Below are 20,618 nucleotides of genomic sequence, written 5' to 3' on the forward strand. Positions count from 1 at the left end.
CAGGAAATGCTTAAAAATGTTTGTTTTACTTATTTTACCACAAAACTTTCTTACAATTTAAATTGTAGTGATTGAGGAACTTTTATTTATCAAATTTTCTTCCTTAACATTTGTGCTTCACTTATAGGGAGTTGGACCTCAGGAATACACCCTGATCAAGATGAAGGTCGTTGAACCCTACACAGCAAAATTCAAATCCAAGGTCTTTTATAGCAGGTAACAAATACTTAATGCTGTACTTCCACAAAAAAGAAAACAAAACTTTCTTGGAGATGACAGGTTTACAAAGAAAGACTGATTTAATCCCCTTGAATATAACTGTCATCCTTTTTAAATCCTGTCACTAAGCCTTAGTTTCGGTACTTCCCACAGCGGTATGAAAGGCAAAAACATCTTCCTGGTGGCTGCTACACTTAGACCAGAGACCATGTTTGGTCAGACCAACTGCTGGGTGAGACCTGACATGAAGTATGTTGCTTTTGAGACAACCAGTGGGGACGTCTTCATCTCCACCAGAAGGGCTGCCAGGAATATGTCTTTCCAGGGCTTCACCAAGGAAAATGGAGTGGTGCCAGTAATAATGGAAGTACTGGGACAGGTACTACTTTTTTCATGTGCTGCTTCCAGCTACAGCAAATAAGTTCAGATCATTTAGATGGATTTATTTAATTTCAGTGGAATAAAAAATAAAATGCTATCTAATATTAAACCAGCAGTTCGTGTATCTAATTCAGTGGCCTTTTTTCTTTTTTTTGGTCTTTGTAGGATATCCTCGGCTGTGCCCTGAGTGCTCCTCTGACCTCCTATAACATCATCTATGCTCTCCCTATGCTCACCATCAAGGAGGATAAAGGTATGAGCCAAAACGCTAGGATTAGATTTGTAGCTTAAATTTCAGTACATTTTTGTTTTTGAGAAATTGTGCCTTTTCTTTTGAGGCAGAAATTTCTCACATTTAAGCATCATAGTTGTAGATGGACGCTGTTGCTGATTGCACTCAAAACAGCAGGAATATTCCTGAGGAGTGGCACCCTCCTCTCTTATGTACTTGGCAATCACAAGTAGGGCTGTTCGATATAACAATATATATCGGATGATGATATAAAAACGTCTATGTTTCATTTTACGCTATCGTTTGTTTCGTGGTGTCGCAAAATAAACTGTTTACTGTAATATTTTTTCATCGTTTTGATGGTCACTGTAGTGACTATATTAATTTCTTAAAGTTCTCTCTTTCTCTTATATTTAATATAAACACACTACAGACGGACAAGCGCCTCTTTTTATGCGTTGTGGTTAGCAACAAGGATGGTAACACCATCGCGTGTCCGCTTGTTTATGTTCCACATAAACCTTTCACAATAAAGCTCAAGATCCTGTTGAGACTTTTCAAAATAAACTGAATCACGTGAAAGAGCAGATTATTTAAGGATGAGAAGTAAAAAAGAGCCGCCAGGTGCTAAAAAAAAATAAACCTTTAGACTCAAACGTTAGAACAGGCTTTTCCCCGCAGCACGCTGTGTAATAAATGCTCACAAAGAAAACGGCGGCATTTACAAAAAATGTATAGTTTCATGCATCGGTTAAAACACTCGACTCCAGCTACATGACGCGCAGCTGGAAACACTTCACGCAAGTCGAGCTGCCCGAGATTCACAGAATTTACAGAAAATGTTACATTTTTGTGATTTATATCGTTATCGACGATAGAATTCTTATATCGGGATATGAGATTTTGGTCATATCACACAGCCCTAATCACAAGTAGTTCTAAATAGTTCAGTTTTTCCACCTCTTGCTGTCTTCTGCACAGAATCTGACTGAAATTTGATTTATCCTCATTTATAACACTGTCTTATTTTGCTTGAGCTATATAGAAAAATTCTTGGGACTCAAAATAGCAGGACAAGGTCAAGGTAGAATTCAGAAGCATTGTTTGCAATGTCAAAGGATGGATGCTATAAGTTCTTGTTTCCCTCCAGCGCATAACATTTGCAATCATTTAAAATCGACTTATTGCAGAGTGTTTCTATTCTGTTAGAAGTCAGACTTCTCTATTTTTCTTGTCTGTGTTGCTCCAGGGTAGTAGTTTGTCTCTTTGTACTCATGTGTCCTATTGATGAATCTCTGTAGAGTTAGTAATAATTGGAATTTCTCAATGACTAAGTTGATATGTCACAATTTTAATAATAAATGCCCCCTGTGTCATCATGTTTCTGAGGGTTATGAAGGGTAAGGGAAAAGAATAAAAAACTGCATTATCATTTTATAGATTTTATGCATTGTTGTGTCTTTCCTGTCTGTCTTAGGTACTGGGGTTGTTACCAGTGTACCATCTGATGCTCCTGATGACATTGCTGCTCTCAGGGACATCAAGAAAAAACAGGTGACGATATAAACCTACGAAAAGGTCTTGAGCCATCCTGCATTTCTTTGTATTTTTCAAAGTTTTTCTTTGGATATTGACTTCTTTTGCACTCATTTTTTTAATCCAGTCTTTTTGTCTGATCTGATCAAAGCGGAAAAAGGCACCTAACTCGAGGGATGAATAGTTTTGTGTCTACACATGACAGTCAACATATCGAAGAACTTTGTTACTTCAGGCATTTTTGATACTAGCAGCTTGTCAAAAAAACGAGTTTCTCGTGTTCTGAAAACACAAAAAATGCTAATGATTGAACAGTTTCACAGTCATAAAATATTATTTTTGTACCAACAAGGTGATTTACAATAAGCTTTTAGAGGAAAACATATCTGGACATGATGTGCAGTATGTTCTGAAATTAGCTTTTTGAGGAATCTGGACAAGTGGAGAACACAACAAGGAGTGGCAGTCCTAAAAATTATCTATAGCAGTTGAACATGATTTAAAAGTCATTTCTTTAAGAAATGTGAAAAACTACAGCAAAAACCTGACACAGGAAAGGTGGCTTTCAAGATTTTTAAAGAAAACAGGGAGAAAAGGCTGAGGTATGCCAAATTACACCACATGATGGAATCAGTGGCAGCAGGTCTTAGGAAGTGATTCATCCAAATTGGAATTTTGGTGTCAGGAGACAAATACAACAGAGAGTGTGAATAGCTGTAAATCTGTAAAACACGGTGGAGGCTCTGTCATGCATTCCAGCCAGTGATGTTGGTGATCTTGTTAAAACTGATGGAATGATGAATACAAAAAGTATCATGACATTTTAATCCACCAAAAAAACAAACAAACAAACAAAAAAACCCAGAAAGGTTTTTTTCTGTGGTAATGTCGTCATGTTTTAGGATGACCATGATCCCAGACACATTTCAGTAAATTAATCATGAATAAAACCAAGTGGAACGCCATCAGTCAAGTGATGGACTCCCCAGAGCCCGGAGCTCAACATTATTGAAACTGTGGGATCCTACTAACAGAGAACAAAACAAAAGACAGGCAGCATCCAAAGAAGAGCTTTGAATGTCCTCCAAGAAGCCTGGAGAACTATTTGCAAAGGCTACTTAAAGAAACGACAAGAAAATTTGCCTAAGAGAGTTCAAGTTGCATTGAATAGCTCATTAGAATTGTGCAGACTCTGTTTTTGCCTTATCTGCTGTATTTCCATTTATGTGTACAGATGTATCAATAAATCACTACACTTATTTACCATTTCCATATCAGAATCAAAAGAAATATAAAGGTTCTGATACCATCCAGCAATAAGTTCAAGTGCGTAATATTTTAATTTGATGTTAGTTTTGTGGGCAAAATGTAGTCATTTCTTCTCACATCCTTTTTGTTGATGTCACTGTTCTTTCTTGGACTTGGAATAAAAGGCGTTGCGGGAGAAGTATGGAATTGAGGACAAGATGGTTCTGCCTTTTGAGCCGGTAAGCTGAACTAGTAAAGTCCATTCATTTTACTTATGCTGCACAAAATTCATGCATTCAGTGTCACCATGCAAAGTCATTGTGCTTTTATTTGTGTGCAGATCCCTATCATTGAGATTCCAGGATATGGCAACCTGTCTGCTCCTCTGGTGTGTGATGAGCTGAAGATTCAGAGCCAGAATGACAAGGAGAAACTGGCTGAAGCCAAGGAGAAGGTTTATCTGAAGGGATTTTATGAAGGGGTGAGTGCCATTAGCATTCAAAGCATCTATGTTAGTTAACAAAATGTGGTCTGTCTGCAAAAGCCCTGCAGGTATACGTTTTAGGTTTGAAGCTTGTATTGTTTATCTCCCAGGCACAAATCAAGTAGTTCGAAGCTTAAGGCTAGCCTAAATCATTCATCAACTGTCTGTGGATTTTTAGGTACCCTCAGGCAGTTTTCTTCTGTTTACCATCGTTAAACACTGAAGCAAGAAGAAGTTCTGTAACCATTTGTGAGGCATAGCTCATTTGCTGGTAAATCTTGTAAATAGTTCAAACAGTGCATCAGTGTGTTTGACTTTCTGCTAATAATCTTCTGTCCTAGATCATGCTTGTGGAAGGCTACAAGGGCCAGAAGGTCCAGGATGTCAAGAAGCCCATCCAGAAGATGATGGTTGAAAGGGTAAAAAAAATATTTGCAGAGTCACAAAAAGTTATTGTTTATTTATTTCTATATTATTATTATTATTGACTCTATTTTCATGTATTCCAGGGAGAAGCCATGATCTACATGGAGCCAGAAAAGCAGGTCATGTCACGTTCAGCTGACGAGTGTGTGGTGGCTCTTTGTGACCAGTGGTGAGTGCTGCTGGAACTGTAAAATAAAGTTATAATTGTTGGTGTTTGATACTTTGAATTACAAAGTGACAAAAAGTTAACAGCTGGTTAAGTTTAAACTAGTTTCAGTCATTCTGGTCATGAAACTCTTGTAATTGTAACTTTTTAAAAACATTTTTAGTGTTTACTGTCTTCAATAAGCCTTATGCAAATATTATTTGTTTATCCCACAGGTATTTGGATTATGGGGATGCTGAGTGGAAGCAGCAGGCCAACGAAGCCCTGAAGTCATTGGAAACGTAAGATCTCTGATGCAATTGATTTGCATTATATATCAAATTTGTCTTTTCTAGTGTTTTTGTGGGGGATCTTGTAAAGGTTCAGAACACCAATTTATTATTTGCCTATAAGCTTTATGCTGGAAATAAAATGTTTCAGTCCAAAGTCTTGTCTAATTCATGTTTTGTTTTGTTTTTATGTTTCATTTTGCAACACCATACAGATTTTGTGAGGAGACCAGAAGAAACTTTGAGGCAACATTGGACTGGCTGCAGGAGCATGCCTGCTCACGTACCTATGGTCTTGGTAGGTGGTTTCAGTGTGTGTGTGTGTGTGTGTGTGTGTGTGTGTGTGTGTGTGTGTGTGTGTGTGTGTGTGTGTGTGTGTGTGTGTTCAGTAAATATTTATACGGTAACTAACCATCACTCTTATTTATCTTTAGCTTTTCTGGCACTTTTAAGATCATGATTGTCTAATTGGAAACAGTTTTTTTTATATAAAGATTTGAACTTGTATTTGAGCGATGCTCTTGGTCTATAGATGGAGACAAAGGACTAATGATTGGACACCTAGCAACACTCCATCTCTGATGGTTTTTATAAGAATAGATGCAGACTGAAGGCCAGCTGGCATTCAGCGCAGGACACTGCAGTACAGTCTAGGCTAGCTGTAAACTGTTCCTCACTGTATAAATCTCTCCACATGTTTTAAGAATAAAAAACACAAAGTCTATCCAGTCATTTTACCAGACAATTAGCCTGTAAGACGTTTAACATTGTCACCAACCTGAGTTTAGCTGATCTCAGGCTGCTTAAATAGTTGATCTTTTGTAAATTCTTCTAAACAGGGATTCCAAAATCCTAAAAATCTAATCTGTGGAAAAAAGTGTCAAACTATTTGTGTGAAAGCACAAGTTACTTTGGTGTCTGGTTTGATTTGGTTTATTTGACAACAGAGTTACATTTCGGCTTGTGTACAGAAGATCACACAGTAAAGCCAAGACTTTGTTCTACATTTCCTCAATATTTGGCACCAGTGTGTACAGTTTGACAAGAAAACATTGTTTTAAAACAGATGAGATGTCGGTTGTCATAAAATGAATAATTTTGGTTTTCTTTCTCCTTCGTGTGTGTGTGTGTGTGTGTGTGTGTGTGTGTGTGTGTACATCCCCTGGTTACCATAGGAACGCGGCTGCCTTGGGACGAGCAGTGGCTGATTGAGTCCCTGTCAGACTCCACCATCTACATGGCTTACTACACCGTAGCCCACCTTCTGCAGGGAGGTGTGCTTAACGGCCAAGGAGAGTCACCACTGGGAATCAAGTATGGATGCATCACATGCATGTGCACACAAATATGCAGAAATCAGTAATTCCAAATCATTGTTCATTTAAGTCTCGTCCCTTCTTTTGCACTAAAATAAATGTCAAATTAAAATGAAGCATGTACAGTCAGCTATTGAATTATATAAAATGCACACAGTCACACCAAGCATTCAATTTCTTCTTTTCACCTCACTTGAACACAATAAGTCTCTGTTTCTAGCCTCATTTATGTCTTTTCTCTTTTTTTCTCTACCACAGGCCAGAGCAGATGACTAGAGAGGTGTGGGACTTCATCTTCTTTAAGACTTCTCCGTTCCCTAAGACCAACATCCCTAAAGAGCATCTGCAGAGGCTTAGAAGGGAGTTTGAGTACTGGTACCCCGTGGATGTCCGTGTATCTGGCAAAGATCTGGTGCCCAACCATTTGTCATATTACCTGTACAACCATGTGGCCATGTGGCCCAAAGACAAGTAAGTTTGCCCACTGGACTGACCAGAACAAAAAAAGAGGACAGGAATGAGGGGCGACAAACAAAATTTCGAACCTCCAGCTATCAGCTTTGAATGACACTCTTATCATGCTACAAAAATGATGTTCTCTAGTCTAATTGTGACATTTTTTTCACATCCACTTAGCTGATATTCCATAAAAATGTGATTGACAGTTAAATGAATATTTTTGGCAAGTGTGCCCAACACAACAAGCATCTCTAAAGAGCTCTAATTAACACATTATATCCCATTAGTTTAATACATGCAAAAGTAAGTGTGTAAAAACATTTCAGCAGTTCACGACTGGTACACTGGTCTAATTCTTGGCTTAGATGAGTAACTTTTTGGAGTTTCTAGTGGTTGCCATGGAAACAGTCCTTTTGAGTCTGTTTTATACCCTTATTTGATGTCACTCTTGGCTCGGACTCACTGGATTTGATCTTATTTTGCCGTAGTTTCCGTAACTCTTTCTGTATTTATGTACATAAGTTAAAATAAGTTTTGGGGTTTTTTTTTTTTTTTACATTATGTTACGGTGACACTACAGTAAGGTGAGATGACAATAATTCAGATTCAGTAATAGAATATTTATAATTATGTCAGGTACTATATGCCTTTTTTAAGGTTTTGGTAATGTTGCATTATCAGAATGTGATAATACTGTGCTTTTTACCATTTAAGATGTAAATCAATAATCACAATACAGTGTAATGTTATCAGTGTCATAATGATGTTTTTTAACATACTGCCAATCTTCCTTTTGTTTTGCTGAATTTTTTTTATTTTTATTTTTAATAAACTGAGCTCAGCTTTGCATTTGGGTAAACTTCCCTATGATAATGGCAGTAATGATGAAAATAACAAGATAACACTAAAAAAAAAATTTTTTTTTCTCTCTCTTTTTTTTCTTTTTTACAGCGGGAAGTGGCCACAAGCAGTGCGAGCTAATGGACATCTGCTCCTCAACTCTGAAAAGGTATGTGAAGTATTAAGCTGTATGTATTACTTTAAAATCATTTAATTTGCTATTAGGTTATAACCCTGTAAGTTTAGGACCCTGTACCATGCCCCAAGTCTAACATACCCCATATATAAACAAACAAGGATATTTTGTTGCCATGATACCAGGTCTCTCTTGGAAATGAGATTTTTAATCTCAATGAGATTTTTTTTTACCTGGATAAATGAAGGACTAATAAAAAAATATCTTTCTGTTATTGCAGTTTAGTCAGTTTAGTCAAGCAGGTCACATGAAGCAGTTTATCATCTCACTAAAATAACACAGGGTTTCCCAATCTAGCTAAGTGCTTGTTGTCATGAAAGGATTGGCCTTGAGAGCCTCTGACCACTCTACCTTGACCACTAATGCTCATCATAGAAATACAAAGATATTAGATACAATAGAAAAATTTTAGACTCTGCTACTCTCTACGCACAGAGGTCCCCCCCGTTAGAACTGCCTTCACAGTCCAGGAAAGCTAGGGCTAAAGTTACCTGGTTAACATGAAATCTCGCTTTCTTTCTGGTTTCATTTGATGGGATCTTTTGTGTTCCTTGACTGACCGACAGATTTTAAACATAACAGCCAAACATTTCTCAAATAAGCTTTAAGTTCTGAATGGTTTTAGGAATGCCATTTTCTGTTTTTGCTGCTGATTGTATTTTGTAGTTGGGTTCTTTTCTGGTTTTAAACACAGAAAGACTGTGTGGGTGGGCAGACCTGAAAGATTGCGGCTGCTAACATCTGTTTCTTTTATCGACCAGATGTCCAAATCAACTGGAAATTTCCTCACTCTCAGCCAAGCCATTGACAAGTTTTCAGCAGACGGTATAATCAGTTTCTTCTTGATTTATCTCTCCTTCTGTCTTTTTTATTTCTTTCCCTCTTCATAGTTTTCTTCTCAATGGCGCTTTCATCTTACCATGAAACCTGGGAGAAAACACTTCAGGTGTACATTTGGAACAGATTTTCCCAGTGCATGGGCTGTTATGGATGATTATATTGTTAACATTTCTTATCCCCTGGTGATGGTGTTTAGAAAATGAACCCATTTTGATAAGATAGATGAGGTTTTGATGTTGAGTATTATGAGTTGTTGTATTTGTCAGGTCAGTCAGTGGACTGTAAGTAAGACATTTCTGTATAATTATGTAATATGCACACTTTAAAATAGAGAATGCATGATGTTCTCAATATCAATGTGTGTTCTAAGATGAGAAGCTTTTAATTAGTGTTCAACATTTTGTTTTGTTGTTGCAAAAGAATTGCCTCTATCATTCATGTATTATGTATTTACAGATGTATTATATTCAAGGAATGCGGTTTCAAAAGATAAAAAGCAAATAAAATATTTAGAAGAATATAAGAGGAAGATAAATTGTGTTTTTTAGAAATGGCTGGAAAGTGAGAACATTACAACTTATATGTTTGGTATAATGTTGATTATCCACAGGGAATTGAAGACTTGTGTTTTTCCTCTCTATATGTTTACTTTTTTCCTTTATGTTAGCGATGGATAGATGGATAATTTCCACCTTCTTTTTTTTTTTTAATATATCTTCAGTGAGCTGAAGAATAGATGGATAGTTCATGCTTCTATAGAAGATATCCTGCTGGGGGAGGAAACAGCTTCATGGTCTGCCAGCAGATAGACACATAAAGTTGTTCCTGTCTTAAAGCTAGGAGGGATGTCTGCTGAATAACTGACGTTTTCTCAAGCTTTGGAATTTTCCACAGAGCCTCTGTACTTCACCTTTTGTTGAACTATTTTGCAGAATAGAAAAAAAGTGCTGTGTTCATTGTATATCCTGAATAGAGGATTCAGATAATTGGATATTAAACTGGAGCAAATTACAAAGGCAGTTGCGTTTGTGAGAGTGACCGTATATCAGTTTTACATCTATTATATTGTACCTGTACATTCTGCTGTTTTAACACATGTTCTCATTTCCATTCTCAGGTATGCGTCTGGCTCTAGCGGATGCTGGAGACACAGTGGAGGATGCTAACTTTGTAGAGACCATGGCTGATGCTGGCATCCTGCGCCTCTACACCTGGGTGGAATGGGTGAAGGAGATGATTGCCAACCAGAACAACCTGAGGACGGGACCTGCAGACACCTTTAATGATCGGGTTTTTTCCAGGTAGTCTGAGGATTTAAAAGTGTCTGGAATGAAAAGGATTTACAAGTTCTGAAATTTATTGAATTTCAGCCTTGATAAAGCAAAAGAATCCACAGCTATGTCTGCATTAATAAATGTAAGGCGAAAGCCTGATTGTGGTTAAATGTTTTGAAAGTACATTTTTAAAAAATAATTTTCTTTCCTGTTTAGTGAGATGAATTCAGGCATCCTGAAGACAGAGCAGCACTATGAGAGGATGATGTACAAGGAGGCTTTGAAAAGTGGCTTTTTCGAATTTCAGGTAAATTAAATTGATAAAATTCCACCTCTGAGAGTCCTTAATAATTTGATGAGATCATATAAGAGACAATGTAGCATGATTTCAAGTACCCATAATCTACAACAGTAGTAGAGCATTTAGATTCCAGATACTGCGGTCATCGTTAAATCAGTAGAAGAGACTGACTCGAGTTTCGCTGATGAACCTTGTGTTGTTTTATTGTGTGTATTTAGGCAGCCAAAGATAAGTATCGGGAGCTGGCCATCGAAGGCATGCACAGAGACCTTGTCTTCCAGTTCATAGAAAGGCAAACTCTGCTGCTGGCCCCCATCTGCCCGCACCTTTGTGAATACACTTGGGGTCTGCTTGGCAAGGTAAGAAACACATGGATTTAGCGTCGTATTCCTGTTTTCAGGCTCTGAGTTGGCTCTGTGCTCTGACTTGACTCATATCTAACTTCTCCTTTCTGTCCTTAGTTCTTATCTGTCTTGTATATTTTAGAGTAAAACAGGAATACAGTCAAAAGAAACATTTTAACATCCAGTGTTTGTTTGTATTCATGAGTAGAATTGGGATCAAGGAGCTGAAAGCTACAGCTTTAGGTAGACCTCTGGGTAGCTCTGGGCCCGCTGCTTATTACCTGTGTGAAATGGTTACTGACTTTCTCACTGTTGATGTACATATCCACCGGGAGCATATCTTCGCACTATGGATCTTTTTCTCACTGCAGCATGAAGCAAATGCACACACAGGTGCACACTTCAAATAGCACAGGGAGACAAATATATTTTTAACACTCAAATTTATGAATATGAAGGAGTGCAGCTGTGATGGAAATGGGTTTTTGGCTGTCGCTAGGCAACAAAAAAAGCCCCAACACCAGTATGTTCTCCAGTCATGTGTTCACTACCACTAACTAAAGAGCTAAGAGGCACTCGGTACACAGAGAACTTACACATGCCACTGTTATGATACCATTGTGACCTCTGCTTGTGTAGTTATGATAACACTAAAGTTTGTGTAGCAGTCACCAAAACCAATGCTACCCAAATGCTTCACAGAAACACAGAGTAAGAGAACAAACTAGGAGAAAATTTAAAAAGAAATTACTAATCAATTTAGCATAGGCCGTGCAAGATTTAACTGCAATTTCAAAATTGGAATAAGATACAGTGTGATTCCAATTGTAATGAATAACTTCAAATTAACATACAAATCTAAAAGTAAAAAGAAAACGATGGAGTTAAAAATGTCAAAAGAAATCAAATCTATACTAAAATGTATATTTTATAGAAAGCCTTACATATGAGCTTTTTTTTTTTTTTTTCTTTTTCCAGAAAGCTTTTTTTTTTTAAATAAATGATTAATAAGAAAACACTAATGAGGCAAGCCAGATTTCCTGGGCAGGGCTAACAGCAAACACTTGATTGCCTTTTTGTCTTTAAACTTGAGGAGGGAACAATTAACAGGTTTCTACTTGAGGATCTGAGGCTGTGTACTACTTGGTATGAGAACAGCAGTCCCAGCAGATATTCTGGAGCTGGGCCCAGCCATGAAAGTTTTTAAAAGTTTACACTGCTCACTAAGTGACTGTTTTTTCTTCTCTATTTCTGCTTGACAGACTGGCTCTCTGATGAAGGCATCATGGCCTGTGGCTGGGCCCGTGGACGAGGTTCTGATTCGTTCCTCTCAATATTTGATGGAAACTGCTCACGACCTTCGTCTTCGCCTCAAAGCCTACATGCTTCCGCCTAAAAGCAAGGTAAGATATGAAGTTGTCTGTACACTTTGCCTTCGTGGATATGCTGTAACTTTTGAGTTGCAACATAAAACAGACTGATGTAACTCTACAGCAGCATCCTATATCCTTTCTGATACACTTGCGAGCTTATGTCTGTGTTCACAGCAGGAAAGCCAGTCTATTGTTTGTTAACAGTTCCGCACTTCAATAAGTGGCTGTAGGCAGCTTAGAGAAAAGCAAAACAAGTATTGACAACATCTAAGACAGGCAATATCTCAGGTTTCCAGGCCCCCGTTATTGATTTACTGGAAATGCTTTGTTGCCATTGAGGTAGGATTGGAAAGATGATGGGAAAAGAGAAGAAAAAGGAGAAAGGAAAAGGGTTTTTTTTTTTTCTTTTTCTTTTTTAAATATAGTTATTTTTTCATACCATAAGCGTTCTCAGCAGCAACATCTATGTTGTTAGCATGTGAGTTCTAAATCTGCCCAGAAAAGGGGATTTGTGAGTATGTACAAAAAATTAAAAATATAATAAAACCAAAAAGTAATAAAACCAAAATAAATAAATAAATTTGGTAACCTGGCCAGGGTATACTCCACCTCTCACCTTATGATGGCTGGGATAGGCTCCAGGCCCCCTAAACCCCACCCCCACGTAGAAAATATGGAATATTTTATCAAGTAACATACAGTAAAATCATTTCCCACAGCCGCATATATCCAGTATTTTCCCATTATAGAATAATACCTGTGCAACTTTTTACATACTGTGACAATATAATATGAAGGTACATTTGTGAAAACAAACATACAGTGCAATTGTCAGCTGTCATGTAATACAAGTTCACAGATCATTATGTCTGCTAAAGAACAAACACACACACACACACACACACACACACACACACACACAACAGCTTTTTTGTTTGTTTGGCTTTTTTCCTTGAATAATCCAAACCCTGTTGGAATCTGATTGAGGCCACCTTGTTTTGTGGACCTGATGTATGAATAAACAAGATGAATGTGAAAGGCTTCTTATAAACACAAACATTAATCCTGTTTTCCTTCCAACAGAAAGGTGACTCCAAGCCTCCAGCCAAGCCCTCCCACTGCACCATCTACGTGGCCAAAAGCTACCCTCCATGGCAGCACAGTGCCTTATCCCTGCTCGGCAAGCACTACAAGGTAGGGAACGAACACACAAAGCCCAACATTATTCACAGCATTAGGTTTGAAGATTTATTGTTTGCTGAAGAACTGCAGGTCTGCCTAGTGGTGCAATAATATGCTTATTTCTGTAAATCAGTAATTTCAGAATTAAATGATTATGTAATTGAATTCTTTCAGTTTCTCTGTGTCTTCCTATCGATGCTCCTGTTTGTTTAAGTTTATTAATTGTTTCTTTTTTTCTTTTTCTGTTCCTGTTTGTATGTCTAGACCAACAACGGGGTCCTTCCGGACAACAAAGTGATAGCGAGTGAACTAGGCGCTCTGCCAGAACTGAAGAAATACATGAAGAGAGTCATGCCTTTTGTAGCCATGATCAAGGTAAAAATATTGAAAGGCCAACATTAATGTTTCACTATGAAGACGTACACAGCCCACTCTCCACCAATGATCATAAACCATTTTGTCATCTTTACACATAGATGGAATTTTCCAGAGATGTTTTTTCACTTGTGATTTCCTTTTTAATAAGTCTCTTACACAACAGCCAACCCATAAGTTGACTGTTTTTTCACACTGATCAACTTCTGATTGGTGGAAAGTCTTCCCTGATAATTTGTTGGGAAGATTGGAGTTGAAAAGCTATTTTCTTTTTTTTTTTTCTTTTTTTTTTAGTGCTTTGTGTTAAACAATAACAAAACTGTAGACAATACAATGAAAAATTTGAACAAGTGTTACACTGACATTACAGAGAAATTTCAGGAATACTTGTTCTGCACAGTTTAACGTGTTTATTGATTGAAAAGAACACAAAACACTTTTGATGGGCTGTGTCAACCACTTTCCATTTATTTGCAGCATCCACAAAAATTCTGTTCACTGTCTCGGCCGCAGGTCTGCATGTCTTAATTTACAATTTTCATCCCCACCTTTCATGTTACAAAAACGTTTCTAAAAGCAGTAGCCACTAGATGATGCAAATATCACAAATAACATTATGCCTGCAGTTGCTGTTTCTGTTATATAAAGCTACATATTCACTCAAGATCAAGTGGTGCTAATAAATGATCAGAAGCATTGTTGCTTATTAAAATTTTAGAAGCCACATCTCTTGTGCTCTGGGCTTTGTTCAGGTTTCGCTCTTTCACTGCAGTGATCAAAAAGAATGAAGCTAATAAATAGTCATGATGAGCTTTGTATTCATCCACGGTCTGTCTCTCAAGCTGGTCTTGTATCTTTCATGTTGATTTATCTCCCTGCGTTATTTGTTTGTTTTTAACTTTTTTTGGCTCATAAACATTTGTTTCTTGATAATCTTGTGGTGGTGGCATCAACATAGCAATGAACTTTGTGTGCGCGCTGTATTATAAACGAAAGCACGATTGCCTCAGTAATGAGATGAATTTTTATATTTCCAAATATCTCAGCTTCTGTGTAAAATTATACCAAGGAAATCCTCTGCACTTCCTCAATGGAGTTATTATTCATTGCCTTGTTGATCATTCGCGATGATAGCTCTGATTCTTATCATGTACGATGGGATCTTCTTTTTTTCTTTAGGAGAACCTGGAGAAGAATGGACCCAGAGTTTTGGATTTGGAGCTGGAATTTGATGAGCGAGCAGTTCTCATGGAGAACCTGGTCTACTTGACTAATTCTTTGGAGGTAAGCTTTATGATCCAACCTTTACCCCACGTTGTTGGTGTCTAAAATTTGTTGGACAACAACTGTGCAGCAAAGTGTGCAGAACTTTGGTTCAGTGTGTCTTCACATAAATGTCAAACTCGCACAGAGATGCTTTAAAGCTGAGTTTTACTCCCTTTGCAGAAGTAAGTTGAGGAAATCCTGAGCTCAGTTCTCTGCAGAAAATCCCCTTAATACCACTGTCTGCACAAAAGCTTAGCCTAGGCGGGGAAAAAGGGGGGGGAAAAAAAGCCCAAAGTCCCCAGGATACTTCTGCAAAACCAGCAGATTTAACCACAGAAAAGGAAAATTGCACTTAATGTACATCAAAGCAAAAGCTCGGCTTAAATTCTCATGTTTCTGATAGATCATAGCTAAAGATAAGTTGATGACAAGGAAGACATAATGAAATGAAATACGCTGTATCATGTAGGACTAAAAAAGCGTGATACATTACCTTACTCACAAACCAACTCTAAGAAGTGGGTTAACTGGTGTGGCTTGAAATAGGCTTGTAGATCATAGGACAGATGAGGAGAGAAGCACTTTGTCTGTTGCCATTTGTGGTCGTCTTTAAAGACCCAAGTACAAACTAGTCTCCCATTACTGTAGCATGGTTAGTATGCCCAGCATTTGCCAGTGTGCATACCAAACGCACCTGTAAACATACTCCCTGTGGACTACACTGCTGAGCTGATTATCTTTTTTCCCCTCCATCGTTTCTCTTTGACAGTTGGAGCAGATTGACATCTTGTTTGCTTCTGAGGCTGATGACAAAGTGAAGGAGGACTGTTGCCCAGGGAAACCGTTCAGTGTTTTCAGATCAGAGGTAAATACTTTTCAATGCTTATTAGCTTTGGCCAGACTTGCGTGTTAGAGGATCACTTTTAGCTTTTTTTCCTCACTAACACGTTTGTCCACAGTTTTCATATGTTCTTTATGGCTGTGCTCATTTTACTGACCTATTTCATTTTGTGCAGCAGCCAGTGATGAACAAAGAAATTTATTTTATTTATACTCATATCAAAAAGCCAGTTTTGCATTTTTCTTTTCTCCTCGTTTTTTAATCCCCGTAGCCTGGAGTTTCTGTGTCCTTGGTCAACCCTCAGCCGTGCAATGGCATGTTTTCTACAAAGGTTGACATCCGACAGGGGGACAGCAGAGACAGCATCGTCCGCAGGCTAGCCAAGGTCAACAGACTCATTAAAGGTTAGTAAGACAAAAATAAATAAAGCCAAAATGACTTTTAGTGACTAAATCAAGAGGATAAAAGTATTTGCTCAGTTTAGTTGAAAGCATTTGGGTTCAGTTAACCAACATCATGCGATGTTCAACACACATTTGTCTTATATCTTTCTTCTATCTTTCTGACCCATCTTTTCTACTCTTCCCCAGCCTGTTGTAATCATATAGGAGTGGGGAAGGTTTGAGTGACAGAGTGAATTGACTGGGCCAGTGTGATGGGTATGAAACCATACCTCAGGTTTTAAATGTCCCCAGGTACACAGTGGCCTTAACATTTGTGAAAAGTTTAGAATAACATGACTGAATAACTGAGCTAGAAGGGCCTTTATCACAGGGGGTTAAATAAACAGTGGGGAAAATAATTTCTTGGTCCCCTGCTGAATTTGTAAGTTTACTCACTTACAAAGAAATAAACAATCTCTAATTTTATGAAAATTTCATTTTAATAAAGAGAGACAATACCAACCCAAGCTTTACATAAATTACATAAAAGTGATAAATTGATTTGCATGTCATTGTGTGAAATAAGTATTTGATCTCCAAGCCAAACATGATTTCGTACTTAGTGGAGAAACCCTTGTTTGTAAGCACAGCGGTAAGATGTTTCTTGTAGTTGGTCACGAGGTTTGCACACATCTCAGGAGGGAGTTTGGCCCACTCCTCTTTACAGAAAGTCTCTAAATCATTTAGGTTTCTTGGATGGTGCTTGGTAACTTGAATCTTCAGCAGCTCACTCCATAGATTTACTATAGGACTGAGATCTGAAGGCTGGTTAGGTCACATGACCTTAATGTGCTTCTTCATTAGCCACTCCTTAGTTGCCTTGGTGGTATGTTTTGGGTCACTGTCATGCTGGAAGACCCAGCGTGGGGGAAGGAGGTTTGCATCCAAGATTTTACAGTTCATGACCTCATGTGCCTTCTGGAGCACGGGGACTTTGCAGGCGCAGCAAGATTTCAATCCATTACGGCGTAGTGTGTTGCCAATGGTATTCTTGGTGACTGTGGTCCCAACTTCCTTCATATCATTAACAACTTTGCTGAGCAAAGTAGCATTGGGATGATCCACCACCTCGCTCTCTTTCTTTCACTCTCTTTCAGCTATTTAGACAGCCTCAGTGTCTCTGCACAAAGACACTTACTGTAGAGCGTTCATTTACCTTCGCTTCAGTCATCTTTAATTCCAAGCTAATTTATGTGAGCTCTCTGATGACAGCTGACAGCCATATCATGCCGTTAAAACTGTGGCAAATATCTCTGCCAGTGTGTTGCTAACACAACAACCACCAGCCATCCTTCATCAAATTTGTGCGAACCGCTTGAGAAAGCTTTCCGCTGTGATTGCACCACCAGGCACTCTGCCTTTTGAGAGGTTCTGCTTCTGCTGTTTCCATATTGTCTTTTATGTTTGGCTTTAGTTTTGTGTTATGCTTTCAGATTTGAAAAGAAAAACTGAATAATGTTGGCTTAGAACAGTTCAATATATGACCCAATTTTCTTTGTAGCCTGTTTTCTTTCACTTCTCTGTTCTCTGCCTGTAATGTCTCATCTCAATTTTTTTTTCTGTGTATCTCAGTGAAGTCTCTCTTTCTTTTCATTTTTCCATCCTGCTTCTTCTTTTATATTCTCCAATTTCCCCAATCTCAAGCATAGCTTTCTGTTTCTGTACTGGTTTATCTATCCCACCTCCAGTACTTCTGCATTTCTCAGTTGTTTTGTTTCCCATGTTTCTTGTCTGTTTTGCCTCACCTCTGTCTCCTTCCACTTTCACTCCACCAGATCTGTCCAGAGTCAAGTTGATGAGGTATGAGGACCCTTTGCTCGGCCCTCGCCGGCTGCCTGTCCTGGGACAGGAGGAACAAGGCAAACTGCTCATCTCCAACAAATCTGTGTTCAACATCAATCTGGAGGAGAAGAAGGTCACTCTGGCTGACAACGGCCTAACTGTAGACATTGGCGACACTCTGGTTTATCTGGTTCATTAGAATAACATTGAACACACACACACACACACACACACACACACAGAGGTGAGGGGGCATGTTCAGTAGTTGTTGAGCTTTGTTGAAGATTCAAATGCATCAAGAAATGTTACAGCAAAACAACTCATTTTGATTTAAAGCATCAGGGCAGCAACTCAAAGCTGTATCTGTTTTATAATTGATATTTCTGTTTGTAAACTGATGAGTGTGACATCAGGAAATTCTGAAACTTGCTGGACCTAAAATGATGGCTTCTGTCTTCTTTTCTTTAAAACAAATTCTATATTTGTAGTACATCCACATCTGCCTCTGGGCTATCCCTCTGGTACAGTTTTCTCCTTAAGAAGTCAGTATTGCAAAACAGTTATAACAAAATACTGCAAACTTATCCTAAAAGTTTTAGAATTTGTCATCTGTTTTGCAGGACTCAGGAACTCAGTCAGCGGTGTCCATATTAAAATCGTCTGTAGAGTTTATTCTCGTCACAGAAAACCACTGTTTTGATGTATGTTTATGTTGTGAGACTGCTCCTGCATCCTCCAGAATGCCTGATGGTTTCATACAGAGGGTAACGTGCCTTGTGTTGTTTTATACATCCAAGGTGAGGCGCATCGTTCCCTTATGTTTGTCAGCCTGTCAGACAGCATTCCTGTTTTCTAGCTGTGGATGGTGCTTGTCTGGCTTTTCCAGATGAATAATAAAACCTATGAAACATTAAACCTCTGTGGTGTTTGTCTCCCTCTAACCCCTATGCTGGCAGTTGCGCAATAAAACAAAATATGTTTACTTAAGATTTATACTTATGGGCATGTTTGAGATCTCTGTGCTTTTCACACCTCTGTTAGCTTCTACTCCATCACATCTCACAGGGAGCTAAAGTGTTAGTGTTAGTCAAGTGTTAAAATTAAGATTCATGAGTTAAATCTAGATGTCTATAGTGAAAGGTTAGAGGTCATTTGAGGAGTAAAGCAGCCTGGATCCAACTACTGTACAGCCAATATCTCTTCTGTTAATTCACCAAATCTTTGTTCTAAAACAAAATATAAACACACTGTGCATGAGGTTACTCTACCTCTTTATCAGAATCAACCAACAATCTTGCAGCTGAAAAATTGAGTCTGAGAGTCTCATGTTAAAATGTCAAACGTGCAATATTTGGGGAAAAAAAATCTTTTTTACAGCCTGATGGAAATAGATTTGATTGACAGGTCTCCCAGCACACCATCCAAGGTGTTTGTCAGGCCTGAAAACTGCTCTCACTGCATTTGTGCTTTTGGTCCCTTTTGGAACATTTTTAATGGAATTAACCTCCACAGGCTGCTCATATTTAATGCTTTCACAATATAGTCCAGAGCTTTTTAAAGTGAAAATGGTGAGAAAATTCAATTAGAATTCAATATTTATCACCATTATAATAATTTAACTCTATGCTCGCTGATTGCAAAAATCCTCACAACTATCAATAATGAACAAAAATTGCTTATTGCGAGTAAATCTGTGCACTCAACGCAGTAACAGGACATCTTGCATGTGTGGAACTTGTAAATACATTTCCCACTCTAATATTATGACCTCCCTCAACCACTCTGTTGAGTTCTGCTCTCAGTAAGCTCAGAAGAAAATGACTGTAATTTGTTTCCTTTTAGATTATTCTGTAATGCTTCTGGTGTTTGTTGATGCAAAGGTAATATAATATAATCACATTTATTTTCTAGTCTTCCAGACCACTCAAAGAGCTTTTAACTACAAGTCACACTTTAACTATACATTCATGCAGCACTTTATTCTTTACACTTAAAAAAATGTGTCCACCTTACATCCATGGCCTTTTTAGATACACCAGTTATTTTAGCCATGTTTTTGAACTGTGGGAGAAACCAACACAGGAACAGAGAGAACATGTAAACTCCACAGAGAAACAAGTTCTGCCCCCCATCTAAGAAGTTTTGGTTTAGGTAAGTGGAATCAATCGTTTTGTGATGCAGAACTAATTGGCAGATATGTGTGTTTGTGCATGGTGCTAGCCAAGCCTGCCAGTCTTACCTTCTTGCCCAAGGATGGTAACTTCTTGTTCCAAAAAACTAAGCTGGCGTTATAGACTGACATGGAATTTGATTTAAAAAAAGATCCAAGCTGAGACCACTGTTCAGGTAAACTTAAAACATTCCAGTGTGGACAGAAAAGCACAAGCTTCAGGCCTTTATCTCTTAGAAAGGCTTTTACAGAATGACTTAATCAGGGATGACAGTGAAAATAATCATGAGAAAATGATGCATTGCTTTAATCCTGTGGACTTCAAATTAAACAGTATAATGTTTTAGTAATTTACTATGTTCCCCTTCACTTTTCTCTTCGGGTGTACTTCTGTGTGAACCGTCTTGGCGTCCAAACCATCATTAGTTTCACTACATGTCTCTCCACCACGTACAAAGTGCTGCTTGCTTCCCTCTTTCGCTTTTCGTTACCTGCTGTCAGACGTGAAATATGTCAGTCTAAATATAAAGGTCAATAAGAGAACACAGGAAATGAACACATTGCCTCTAAACATAAACCACAAGTAATTCATTGTATCTCTCACTTCCCAGCACTCCACTCTATAGACTTGTATTTCTACCTTAAGGGTAAGCGT

General features: G+C 38.1%; 1 protein-coding gene across 2 annotated transcripts in view; it reads left to right on the forward strand.

Annotated features, from left to right (window-relative positions):
- lars1b (leucyl-tRNA synthetase 1b) overlaps positions 1-18,176 on the forward strand; it is a 22,024-nt gene extending 3,848 nt beyond the window's left edge. For both annotated transcript variants that reach the window (XM_085470675.1, XM_085470676.1), the window contains exons 9-32: positions 128-216; positions 373-598; positions 766-853; positions 2,310-2,386; positions 3,802-3,855; positions 3,957-4,097; positions 4,442-4,519; positions 4,610-4,695; positions 4,908-4,973; positions 5,177-5,259; positions 6,137-6,275; positions 6,536-6,748; positions 7,688-7,745; positions 8,534-8,597; positions 9,730-9,913; positions 10,103-10,193; positions 10,406-10,546; positions 11,794-11,934; positions 12,988-13,098; positions 13,351-13,461; positions 14,641-14,745; positions 15,497-15,592; positions 15,840-15,972; positions 17,787-18,176. In XM_085470675.1, coding sequence (XP_085326801.1) covers positions 128-216; positions 373-598; positions 766-853; positions 2,310-2,386; positions 3,802-3,855; positions 3,957-4,097; positions 4,442-4,519; positions 4,610-4,695; positions 4,908-4,973; positions 5,177-5,259; positions 6,137-6,275; positions 6,536-6,748; positions 7,688-7,745; positions 8,534-8,597; positions 9,730-9,913; positions 10,103-10,193; positions 10,406-10,546; positions 11,794-11,934; positions 12,988-13,098; positions 13,351-13,461; positions 14,641-14,745; positions 15,497-15,592; positions 15,840-15,972; positions 17,787-17,992 — 2,781 coding nt within the window. In that variant the 3' untranslated portion in view covers positions 17,993-18,176. The remainder of the gene's footprint in view (positions 1-127; positions 217-372; positions 599-765; positions 854-2,309; positions 2,387-3,801; positions 3,856-3,956; positions 4,098-4,441; positions 4,520-4,609; positions 4,696-4,907; positions 4,974-5,176; positions 5,260-6,136; positions 6,276-6,535; positions 6,749-7,687; positions 7,746-8,533; positions 8,598-9,729; positions 9,914-10,102; positions 10,194-10,405; positions 10,547-11,793; positions 11,935-12,987; positions 13,099-13,350; positions 13,462-14,640; positions 14,746-15,496; positions 15,593-15,839; positions 15,973-17,786) is intronic.
- Positions 18,177-20,618: the final 2,442 nt, after the last annotated feature.

The sequence above is a fragment of the Copadichromis virginalis genome, linkage group LG10 (assembly GCF_057382275.1).
Source record: "Copadichromis virginalis isolate Kocher_CV1m ecotype Utaka linkage group LG10, C_Virginalis_male_GT1.1, whole genome shotgun sequence".
Taxonomy (NCBI): Eukaryota; Metazoa; Chordata; class Actinopteri; order Cichliformes; family Cichlidae; genus Copadichromis; species Copadichromis virginalis.